General features: G+C 38.4%; 2 protein-coding genes across 2 annotated transcripts; one reads left to right on the plus strand and one right to left on the minus strand.

Moving 5' to 3' along the window:
• The first annotated feature begins 2,188 nt into the window (after nt 1-2,188).
• Nucleotides 2,189-3,475, plus strand: LOC125221144 (uncharacterized acetyltransferase At3g50280-like). Its single transcript, XM_048123269.1, has one exon. The coding sequence runs from the start codon at nt 2,189-2,191 to the stop codon at nt 3,473-3,475; it is 1,287 nt and encodes a 428-aa protein (XP_047979226.1).
• A 728-nt stretch (nt 3,476-4,203) lies between these two features.
• Nucleotides 4,204-8,957, minus strand: LOC125222164 (inositol transporter 1-like). Its single transcript, XM_048124647.1, has 7 exons — nt 8,891-8,957; nt 8,622-8,779; nt 7,766-7,836; nt 7,229-7,564; nt 5,408-5,515; nt 5,131-5,316; nt 4,204-4,992 (listed from the first exon to the last, which is right to left on the minus strand). The coding sequence occupies exons 2-7, from the start codon at nt 8,758-8,760 to the stop codon at nt 4,342-4,344; spliced, it is 1,491 nt and encodes a 496-aa protein (XP_047980604.1). The 5' UTR covers nt 8,761-8,779; nt 8,891-8,957; the 3' UTR covers nt 4,204-4,341.
• Nucleotides 8,958-12,498: the final 3,541 nt, after the last annotated feature.

The raw sequence follows: 12,498 nt of genomic DNA on the forward strand, positions 1-12,498 counted from the left end.
TAATGAAGGTTTTGCTGAAATAGGAACATGAAATTGGCATTTGGAGCAGAGAGTGTTCCGACTTAGATAGCCGATGCACAATCCACGAGAATCCGGAGTTGGCCTTCGAGGAGCACGAGACCAGCCTCATATGTCGTGAATTGGGCGGGCGGGATGTCGGCTGCTGCTTTCCATCATAGCAACTTCAACTTAATTTTAGTGTTAAAATTGCATCCAATAGTATGCATAACCCAACTTATTTTGTCCTCTGCGTTTTGCTACCATATTACTAGTATGCATTTGCACTGTAGATACTACAAATATCTTCAGTGAATTGCAACGTCCATCAGTGATTGGTGAATCGGCGGATCCGTTTGCAACCCCTTTGGAAATATTACCAAGCCATTTCATGAAAAATGTGACCAATTAACCAACCAACAAACTACTCATTGTTACAAATAACATCTTTTTGTATTGAAACATATAAACGTTGACTAATCTGACTAACACTGTACTTGGTAAAATAAAACATACATCTAGTCTCAGTGTGCCAAGGAGAAAAGAGGCTCGACGTGTAAGGGTAGGGGGAACTTGTTCCCTGTCTTTGTTTCTATCTCATTGTATCTCATTATGTTCAGCAAGATTTGAAAATGATCGTCATTGCCTCGGTGTAGGTCCCGGATAGTCGTTTGCTCCATAGGCCTGAGGCTAATCAATTAAGAATCACATATGAATTAGATGAATTAATTTCAAGATATAAGGCTTTCCTATTATAACGGGTTGTTCAAATGGGTTCCCTGTCCTTCCATCATATGTTCAGCTTTTTCCTGGATATTCGGGTTCAAATATCCATGGATTAATCCATAATTGTTATGTATTTTCATATTTCTGGGGGTGGAATATGCACTTGTGATGAGATACATACTTGGATGAGGAACTTACGACTGTGGCATATTATGGAGAAGAAAATCAGAAGACATGTATTGGGTGTAGAGGCGTCGGAAAGACGAAGACCAAGGCTTCCTATTTATTATTATTATTATTATTATTATTATTATTATTATTATTATTATTATTATTATTATTATTATTATTATTATTATTATTATTTTAACTGTAGGTATAACTTCATTAGATGTATTTTAACTGTAGGTATAACTTCATTAGATGTATTAAATGGGCCTGTCTCCAAATTTATAATCATGGTTACTTTAATCGTGGGCTAACGCAATTAAGTTGATTGTGGGTTCAAACATTAGTCATTTTTGGATATTTTTAGTTATTTAATTCAATTTTAATGGAGTACTATTTTTTATTTAAATCCAGTCAATTAAGTTTAAGTTTAATTTTAATTTTAATTTTAATTTCAAGTTATAATTTAATTATTTTTCAAGGTCCTACTATATTGCAAAATGCAAACTACTCCTTCATTTGCATAGTAATGAAGTCATTATGCCATTTTGATATGTTTCATAGTAATGGAGTCGATTCCCTTTTTTAGTAAAAATTAACACATTTTTTCTCACTTACTTTACTCTCTTTTACTTTAATTCTTTCTTCATCTCTCTACCTTTTTTCTTTCCTACTTTATTGTTATTTTTCTTAACCCACTTAATACAATTTTTCTTAATTTCCGTACCGGAAAAAATGCTTCAACTACTATAAAGCGGAGGGAGTACTAGTACATCTTTCCTAACGTCAATAAAAAAATATCAATATAATGTTAACCGATTGATATAGTGTTGACATTTTATTTTGGCACCATTAACATCAAATCTTAAAATTTAATGGTCTAGATTTTAGTTTGTTGGAGTAATTTGCAGAAAAGACATAGCTTGCAATGTACTCCCTCCATCCATCATAAGAAGTCCCATTTATTGACATTTTTAAGAAATGTTTACAAAAGTGAGTGGAAAAAAGTTATGGAATAGAAGTCTCGCTTGTATATATTGGTTTTAAATGAAATGTGAGTGGAATGAATTATAAGAAGGTGGAACTCTATTACCATCTATAGTAAAAGTGAATGAGAACTCTTATGCGCAGACGAACTATATGGAAAAATGAGACTCTTATTTGTGGACGGAGAGAGTCAAATGCAGAAAACGTTGACTGCTTTTGCATAATCAACAGTGCTGCCGAACTTGTGAATCAAGTAATTTGCTTTATTTAATCTTCAAAGTATTGAACAATCATTATCTAAAAATCGAAGATGGCAAAACAAGTGGAATTGATCTTCATCTCCTCATCTCTTGTTTGCAGCAGCAGTCCTGCTTCATTCTCAAAATTAGAGCTGAATTCATGGGATTTACGAGCACTCAAAATCGTCCCCATTCAAAGAGCCCTCATATTTCCCAACCCTCTCGCTCAACCCAAACAGTTCCTAATCCAAGCCCTCAAAACCTCACTCTCCCGCGCACTTCACTTTTTCCCTCCGCTCGCCGGCCGTCTCACCTCCACCGCGCACGGCGGCGACATGGCTAGTTTTCTGCTCGATTGCAACAACGCAGGAGCCGACTTCACTCACGCAGTCGCCTCCGCCGTCTCCATCTCCGACATCATCCATCCGACCTACATCCCCGAAATCGTATCGCTCCTGTTCCCGTCCAGCGTCGCCGTCACCAATTACGCCGGAATCGCGAAGCCTCTGCTGGCGGTGCAAGTCACGGAGCTCGCCGACGGCATCTTCATCGCCTTCTCCGCTAACCACGCCGTCGTGGACGGCAATTCCTTCTGGCATTTCGTCAAATCCTGGTCAGAGATCTCTCGCGGTGCAGAATCGATCTCGAAATCCCCTGTATTCAACCTCGCCGCTGGCGATGATACGCTCATCCATCTCCCAACACTGGAGAAAAACCTAGTTTCTCCATCTCAATCGCCGCAGAGAGTGTTCAATTTCAGCAGAGAAAAGCTAGATCGGTTGAAGGAGAAGGCAAATTCCGAAGCCGGCACAGACAAAATATCTACTCTGCAAGCACTCATGGCTCATCTATGGCGGAGCACAGTCAGATCTCAAAACACAAACGGATCAAGCAGCTGCGTTTTGGTAATCGCGATCGGCGCGAGAGCGAGGATGCGGTCTTCGCCGGATGCCTACTTCGGGAACGCATCTTACGCAGCAACGTTGGCGATTAGCGCGAGCGATCTATTGGAGGGGGGATTGGGAGGCGCCGCGGTGAAGATCAATGAGTTGATTTCTGAGCAAGGCGATGAAACGGCGAGACGCGCGGCGGAAGAGGAGGTGAGATTTGACGAGGTAGGGCGGAAGGGGAGTGGTCCGCCGCCTCTTATCATAGGGAGTTCGCCGCGACATGACGTGTACGGGTGTGATTTTGGGTGGGGGAAGCCGGTGGGAGTGAGAAGCGGGAAAGTGCATAAAGTAGAGGGTTTGGTGTTTGTATTTCCGGCGGCGGAAGGCGGTGGTATCGATTTGGAAGTTTGTTTGGCGGAGGAGACGCTACGTGCAATGGAGATTGATGCAGAGTTCGTTACAGTGTAGATGAGTTTCTTTGTAATCCTCATTTGTATGCTTCGGCCGTTGTCATTTATTGTGACCTCCCTTTTTAATCCAGATAGATATGTTTATTTTTTAAGATAAAATAATAAAGTAGTAAGATACAATCTAAAATTGAGTTACTGAAATTAATTTAGTCATAGATGTTTAGTTATAATTAATTATTTCATGATTATCCATCTAGGATTAAATTGTGAGATTGAATATCATGAACCAAACACATAACAAATTTAATATCAAATACAATCTTGCAAACTGATTACCTTATTCTATCTCAAAAATTCTCACTTCTAAGTTCCAACCCAGCTGGGTTTCATCCTTTTCCCTTATTGGCACAAATGGTACCACAAAATGAAAACAACTTGAATTACTCCCTCCGTCTGCGTATAGGAATGTGGGGCCTTTTTATTATTTATGGTAATTATGAACCGAGACTCCTATTTATAGATGGACCAAAATGAAAAAACAACACGACAGATGAATATATAAATAGCATTGACATTACTCCTAACTTTTTCTATGACTTTTATTTACAAAGTCAATAGCTTCTTAAACCTGCACTGATCGAAAATGCAACTTTTTATGGGGACAGAAGGAAGCAACAAAATACAGTAATTCAATATGTGAAATAAAACAATAATACAGTAGTAGGAGTATAAAATTTGCAAGAACATTTACTTCTATAACAGCACTTGATAAATAAATTTCGCAACTTCAAATCAATAAGTCATCCATTTACATTCAACGTATACATTAATTACATTATTATTACACACAATGGACAATAATTGTCCAACAAATTATTATCCTTACAATTTTGATAGCACACAACAATCTGGCTTCACTCGAATCTATAGCAAAGGTTCTCTCTTATCAGGAACATCACCTACACCTCGATTCCCCTTAGCCCTCTCCTGCCATATTCTCTCCACTTCTTCAAACGATAAACCCTTTGTCTCCGGAATGAAAACAGCCACAAATATGAATGCGGCCACAGCTATGCCAGCAAGGATCAAGAAAGTCGGGCCGACGCCTGTGGCCTCTGCTATCGACAGGAAACTTTGAGCTACAATGAGATTTGATATCCAGTTCACAGTAGCTGACATGCCTCCACAGAGTCCTCGATAGGCTTCTGGATATATTTCCGAGTTCACGGTCCATGGAACTGGACCCATCCCCGGTGCAAAGAAAGCTATATAAAGAGCCAAACCTAAAACCGCGAGCCAACCATAGACACCGGTGACAGAATCAGACGGTTGGAGGAGAAATGCCATAGCGAGGATTATGAGGGATATGGTTACTCCAAACAAACTGCTGAGTGCCAGCTTCTTACGACCAAAATGATCGATGAGGTATATCCCGAGTACTGTACCCAGGGCGTTCATGAATGCTACAATGAGGGATAGGAGGAGTGCTAGTTGGTTGGACTGGAATCCAGCCATTTGAACTATAGTTGGGCTGTAATACATCACTGTGTTGATGCCGGTGAACTGTTGGAATGCCTGTATAATTGGAAATGCAAGATATTCATAACTTGCCTTATTTTTGTAAATCAATCATACCCTCTAAAAGTATTTCAAATTAGAATGGCTGATTACGGAGTAATAATTTGTAGGCCAGCATAGCAGTTTTCTTATTACCTGCATTCCAGCTCCAGCTAAAAAGGCAAGTCTTAGCGGCTTTATTCTGATGACATCAAAGTAACTGACTCGAGTCTTCCGCTGGCCCTCTTCTTCAAGCGCTGCAGCAAGCTGATCAATTTCCTCTTCCAAGCGAAATGGATCATAGATTTTTGATAGCACAGCAACGGCGTCAGATTTCTCTTTCTGTGAGGATGTTCGTATGATGTCAAAGAAGTATAAGTAGACTAATAACACCTCAAGGATTTACAAATGCTATAGAAAAAAGAATCGTCACCTTCATGTAAAGCCAGCGTGGAGACTCTGGCAAAAATAACATAAGAAAGAATTGGATAATAGCAGGCAAACCAGATACCCCAAGCATCCACCGCCATGTACCCGGAACCTATTTTACCATCACAAAGACGATATATCAGTTAATAAAAATATTTGTATCAAATCATTCACATAGAACAATTGTTAGAAAGATCAAACATCTCCAGTAATTCAGCAGTTTCCAGCTTCTTAACTTTACTTGCATCATTGCATAATCTGCTATCCTTATCTTTAAATAAAACAAACTTATGACCTACTGAATCACCCAACCAAATGAACAGAAAATTTGGGCCAGAAAGAGAAACACACAATAAAATGCCGAGTGCCACAAAATGTAAGCGTGGGAAGTTTAACAATGAAAAGTTATGCAAGGAGTGCCATATCAAACTATCATAAGTTTCCATTAAGCATCCAGAAATGAAGCCAACGATCAATCAATGATGCACGACTCTTATGAACTCAACTAATACCGATCTTTCAAATTACTGCCCACTTCAACCCCAAACAACCATATAGTAGTAGTGTACTGTACAGGCTCCAATTTTTTTATGGTTAGTCAATCAACAACTGCAGGACTTGAAATCTAGTGTTTATGCCTTAGCACACTGCTTATGTATTCAGTGAGGTATAATTGTCTTTAGAAATCAAAAAGAGAAGTGCTTTGTTTCTTATAGACCGACAAGCAATATTCTCGGATATATCACATCATTTAGTCCCAAAACCATTATCAGTTAAACCGCATTTCTGGCCATCAATGTTAAGTGGTGAGTTAAAATCCTAAGTGCTCGATCTGGTATTAAGCCAATGAGAATTTAGAAAAATGAGGAATGCGAAAAATGTGTCCAGGACAAGCTAATAAAGTTTTATGCCGAAAGGAGAACAGATTATACATGATGAGCTGGCCGATGAGATATCACTAACAGAGTTCAGATAAAGAATCAAGTTATTAGCAACTACAGAAGAGAAAGCATCTGAGTTACCAACATGAATTATCACAAACAGAACAAGGACCCAAGAGGAACTACAGTTTCTCCTTTGAAATTACTCTTAGAGAAAACTTAAATGCAGGCCCCGAGTTCTATCTTGGAGGTGAAACTTCAGATCAGAAAGATGGCACCTTTCAGAACAACAAAGCAGATGAGTATGGCTAAATATAATCTCATTATCATAATCAAGAAATGGTTTTTAAATGGATAAATTAGGCAGTTTAGGATGTGTGATCCCCCCACAGGCCACAGCAGTTTGTCACTTATAAAAACCCTATAGAAAATAATTAATGAATTCAAAAGCCTTGTCCACTATAATGCAGCTGTTACAATTTCAAAATTCTACTTGAACTAGAGATCATGCTGTCTGCTAGAAAATGATACTCCTACAAGAGATTGCCCTTTAATGACAGGCAATGCAACAAAGTAATGGTTTAGGCAAACACGTAGAGACCAGACACATCACAAATTCACTCAGCATGATTCCTACTCCAAGTTCAGAAAATCTGGCCATTGCTTCGACTATACAATCTCTCTAATGTTAAATCCCTCAAAAAGTCGACTCCAAGTATAAGTAAGGATGATTCCAAATAGTCATCTAATGCACCATAGACTTTGCCCACACAATGACCATCAGGACATATGTGAGTCAAGAGACAGTGACTATTTATACCATGGGAAGGAATACCCTAACTCAAGTACTCACCTGTACCTCAGAAATAATAAGAATAACAATATGAACATTTATTTAAAGATGGCCCTACGAGGAGATACACAGCAAATGCAAAAGATCTGACCTCAGTAAAAGCAAGGTTCACAAGGTAAGAGAGAAACTGTCCACCAGTAATCATGAGGACATTTGTGCTCACTAGGCCACCCCTAATTTCTGAAGGAGCGGCCTCTGCAATATATACAGGAGCAGTGATTGATGCAATACCTACTCCCAGGCCAACAAGGAACCTTCCAACGATAAGAACGTAGGGGTTTGGAGCTGCGGCCATGACAATGGCTCCAAGTGCGAATACAACATCAGCGGACAGAGTAGCTTTCTTACGCCCAAAAGCATCACTAAACCAACCCCCTACTGCAGCTCCAATCATGGCACCGACCAAAGCCATGCTGACGATTGTTTCCTGTATTAGGAGATTAATTATCGAAAAAGAAAGCCCTAATGGAGTACAAGAAATTAGTAACCACTATAAGTGAAGATATAGTCAATTGACCATAGCTCCACAATCTAAACATAGAAGCATTCCATTTGGCAAGTCACCTCCGGGATAATATTCTCTCCATGTATAACGCACATACCACACTCACGGAACACAGTTGCATACCTGTAAAAAGCTACTTTGATCGACTTCCTCAAATTCATCACGGATATATAGAAGTGCTCCCGATATAACTCCTGTCACCAAAACAGAAACTTTCAGAAGATGCGGGGGGAAACATGCCAATATTTTGATATTTCTGATGTGGTATGGGTTTGCATCCAACACACCAGATACAGTAGCTCCGATGAGTATGATGATTATACGAACAATATATACTCTAAATTATAAGTTTCGTTTGATGGATTGGGACGCTATTAACAAAGAAATGTTGCCATGACACAGAAACAAATTATTAGTCATTATTAGTATTAGTATTAGTATTAGTATTAGTATTAGTATTTTATTATTATTATTATTATCATCATCGCAATTCAGGATAATAGAGCCTTGCAAATGGTCCCAACAAAAATTTAATAGTAATATATCTATACTTTATACGTATGCAAACAAATAGTATTCCATCTCTCTCTGTGTCTGCCCTAGCGTCCGATTTGTGGCTCTGTAGAAATTTATGTCGTTATCACTCTAATACAAAAAAAACAGGGAGAGCTTCTAGTGCACGATTTCTGGTTCTGTAATTCACGATTTCTAGCTATGTAGAAATGTGTGTCGTTATTGCTCTGACTTTAACCGGAACGCTGCAGTGCAGCAGATTCCAATTAAATTTAAAACGTGAACTCCACCTACTAGCTACAATTGACCATCAAACCAAAAAAAACTGGAATTCCGACTAAATATAGACTTGTTAATTAAATTATTTCTAAAAGAAATCAGTTCAAAAAAACGGAAAACCTCAGAAAAGGTGCAATTCAGAAAAATGCATTTCCACAAACTAAAGTTGCGAGAGAAAGCAAATTACCAGTATCATAGCCGAAAAGCAGACCGCCGATACCAGCAACTACAGTCAATCCAAGCACGTACGAATTGCTGAAATACGTGATCTTCCGACGACTCTCACTCAAGTAACCAGAACTCTCCCCGAATGACTGAATCGTCATCTCCCGTCGCCAATTTTTACTGAGAAATCAGCCACAACCGCAATTAAAAACGAAACGGATTGGCTGATTCTGAGATACTGCGAGGTTTTTGAAGCAGCGATTAAATTAGAAAACGATCAGATTTACAAACAATGAAATGAAATCAACTCGGCCGCGAAATTGGAGCCCGGGCAGCTGTGGAAGGGGAAATGGATTGTTATATTTATGCGTGTTTATCGAATTGGATAAGAGCCCTAAAATAAATAAATAAATAAAATTTAATATTAGTGTTAGTGGAATGATGTGTAGAGTTATTATTTGTTTAATTTTTTTTATAAATTAATGTACTCTATTTTTTTTATGGCCAAAAATGATAATTATGCTCTATTTTATATGGACGAAAAGAATATCCCCTTTCTCCACCCATTTAAACTGTTATTTTATCATTTTAAGCTGTTTATGATTTATACTCTTCTACTTCATTCAGCCGTTAATATGGGTAATTCACATTCTACTAATTTTTTAGTTTCACGATTTATTACTCTCTTTGTCCTATAATAGATGGCATACTTGAGAATTATCACGAGTTTAAGGAGATATTATTCTATGTGTGAGGTGGAGAGAAAATAGTATATTTATATTAATGTGAGAGATAGTTTTTTCCAAAAAGGAAAATGTTTTTTGTGACATCTTTTATGTGACAAACTAAAAAAAAATGTGACATCTATTATGGAACGGAAGGAGTATAAAATCAGTACTCCCTTCGTTTCAAAGAAGATAGACCCTTCCTTGAATTTTATGTAGCTTAATTTTGTATGTTAAGTGCAGAGAATAAAATAAAGATAAAAAGGTGTTTTTATTTTTAGTAATGATTTATCTTGGTTGAGACAAACCAAAAAGAAAAGTAGGTCATTTTCAGTAATATAAGGGAGTACTAAAAATGAGTCATATTCCACTCACATTCTTCACTTACTTTTCTTTATAAAATAAACAATTTTTTACAACTATTACCCAGTTAAAAAGAGCTCTTTAAATGGTTGGCAGAGATAATACTAGCAAGTAATTCCTCCGTTCGAAGAAAGATAACTCATATTCATTGAACATTAGGTAATTTTATATATTATTTTATATGTTAAGTAGAGAAAATAAATTTTTTAAAAAATTATTTTTTCGAATTTGGCTATGAAAAATTGAAAGTGAGTCATTTTAATTTAAATGGTGAGTAATTCAAGTTGTAGTGTGCAGTCTGTGCCACTCAGTTAATGGACGACCAAACAAAATCGTTTCTCAGAATATTTTGGGAAAAGGGATTAATTATTTATTCGAAACTTCTTCTCCTACCCTTATAGTTTTTTTTTTCTTTTTCTTGCGTTATTTTAAATAACAGGATAATCAAAAAATTTACTACTCCATAATTTCAAGCTTATTCGTTCGATTTCCAATAAATACAGTCTTTAGTCTTTACCAACAACGCAATTTCCTTGATCGACATGACAATTAGGTGCTGATGTATAATTTATATTTTCAGACAAAAGAATACTACTATAATGTATTGAAATCAAATGTAATTTTTGATTAAGTTACACTTTCTACACAACTAAGAACGTACGATTAATTAGAGATTAAAAGAGTAAGCGCATGCTAACACTCTACAGTAGTATCTTTATTTGTAGAAAAAAGTCTTATTTTTAAGTCTTATTTTTTTCACACCAAAATTAATTTATGGCAAGTTTCTATCTTTAGTGAGATGGTCTAAATTTTTTCACTACCAACATTGTTTCTGTGAATGGATATAATATATTATTTCCTTAGGGCACTGATAATGGTGGCCTTAAATCCGAAGCTTATCTCAACATGTCTTGATTTTTTCCTACCACGTCAGCAACCCATCTCCCTGCAATAGGAATCCATCTCACATGGCCTATCTCAGTCCACATCAACACTATTTAATTTTTTTGTTTTTAATGTCAATGGCTAAATAATTTAAATTAAAATACATAATAAATTAATTCTTCGATAAAATTACAATAAAACATTAGTGCTTGATTGGGTTGTTCTAGTCGGCGTCGGAATCAAAATCCGAATCGGAAGTGAAATTGAAAGACATTTCTAGTGAGAAAAAAATGTGAGTAGAGAAGGATGTGGGTGTGTGAAATGAATGGGATTGTGAGGGCCCCACAATGGCGGCCTATCTCGGTACCTGATGGGGGGAGGGGGGTGTGTTTGGATGGTGGATCAGTTGAGGCTCTAGCTTGACCTTGGGCGGAGCCCTTGGTGAGTGGAGATCGACTCCCTCTCCATTGTGAGTGGCATGAAAAATGATGTCGTTCTTTTTAGATTTATATGCGTCTGGGAAGGCTTAAATTTTTTTACTACATCTGTTTATAAAAAAATAGTCTTCGTTGTATTGATTTTAGTGCAAAATTGGTAAAGTAAGATAAATGAAGAAAAATTTAATGCAAAAAATAGTACTCCCTCTGTCCCCAAAGAGTATGTACTATTTGCTTTTTCGTCCGTCCTTAAAGACTATGAACTTTCTAAATTTTAAAATTTCAAACAACATACTACGTCTACACATCATTTTATTTACAACTTATAGTACCATTAAACACTTATACCGTTATTATAATGTGGACCCCACTCTCCACCAACATTATTTCCACTACCCTTTCTCTCTCTCTCTCACTTTTCCCCTTATATCTATTAAAATCCGTGCCGAACCCAAAGTTCATACTCGTTGGGGACGAATGAAGTATTACTATTAATCTTGTCAAAAGTATTCGTCACTATTCGTATTTTCTTGGGTTGGATTCTTATTTAACCAAACTAATGTTGAAATGCATGCCTTAAGCCATCCCTAACGCTAGGGGCCAAATCGGTCCGGCTCGGGGCCTGGCGGTTTGGAGGTGGAAAGGGAGGGGCTTGGCCGCAACTCGAGATGGCGGCGAGGCCTGGGGCCGCGCCTGTTTGTGGCTCGTCCTGGCGTTGCGGGAGCACGAGTCGGATCTTAATTCCATTTTTTTTAAATCAATTTTTTTTCTATAAATACCATATTCCTATCCCCTCAATTCCTGTAGCATGGAGTGTGTTAAGCTACGACCAACAAGAGATGGATGACTGCCGAGCCTATTGCTCCTAGTCCGGCCACGGGGTCCACCATCGCGCCGACTGGGATACAGTTGCCGGCTAGTAATGATGAATATGACATCAGTGAGATGGAGCCCATTGCCCAACGGAAGGACAAGGGCAAGGCTGCGGCAGCAATTATGATAGCGGGCCGAAGGAGTACAACGTCGAGGAGACCTTGTTTTTGTCCAAGATCTTCATTGATGTTTCTGAGGACCCCCATCATCGGCAACCAACAGGTGAGTAAAGTATTTGGAGCGGGCCGCCGAGAAGTTTAACGCTGGTCAACCAAGAGGGACGGCCGAGCGTGACTACGTGAAGCTTTGGAAGCACTAGCAACGAGTTCAAAGGGACATATCGAAGTGGAATGGCAAGTGGACGAACGTGGTCCGGCTGTGGCGAGATGGACCTTGTGTCGAAGGGCAACGAGGAGTTCTACATGGCTGGGAAGAAGCACTTCAAGTACTACGATGTCTGGAAACTACCCTACAAGCGATGGAGGGCCTACAATCGACCTCAACATGCCCGACGAGGTCCCAGACTTCTCAGCCCCCAACATTGAAAGTCTTCCGATGGGGACTAAAGCGGTGAAGAGGAAAGTAAAGAAGAAGACCGCTACGAGTCAGTATAGTA

This window comes from Salvia hispanica, chromosome 4 (assembly GCF_023119035.1).
Source record: "Salvia hispanica cultivar TCC Black 2014 chromosome 4, UniMelb_Shisp_WGS_1.0, whole genome shotgun sequence".
Lineage (NCBI taxonomy): Eukaryota > Viridiplantae > Streptophyta > Magnoliopsida > Lamiales > Lamiaceae > Salvia > Salvia hispanica.

Coding starts and splice junctions, on each gene's coding strand:
- LOC125222164 (XM_048124647.1), bottom strand. CDS start 8,760: ATGACGATTCAGTCATTCGGGGAGAGTTCTGGTTACTTGAGTGAGAGT. Junction 5,317..5,407: donor CACGCTGGCTTTACATGAAG/GTGACGATTCTT, acceptor ACATCCTCACAG/AAAGAGAAATCTGACGCCGT. Junction 4,993..5,130: donor TAGCTGGAGCTGGAATGCAG/GTAATAAGAAAA, acceptor CCAATTATACAG/GCATTCCAACAGTTCACCGG.
- LOC125221144 (XM_048123269.1), top strand. CDS start 2,189: ATGGCAAAACAAGTGGAATTGATCTTCATCTCCTCATCTCTTGTTTGC.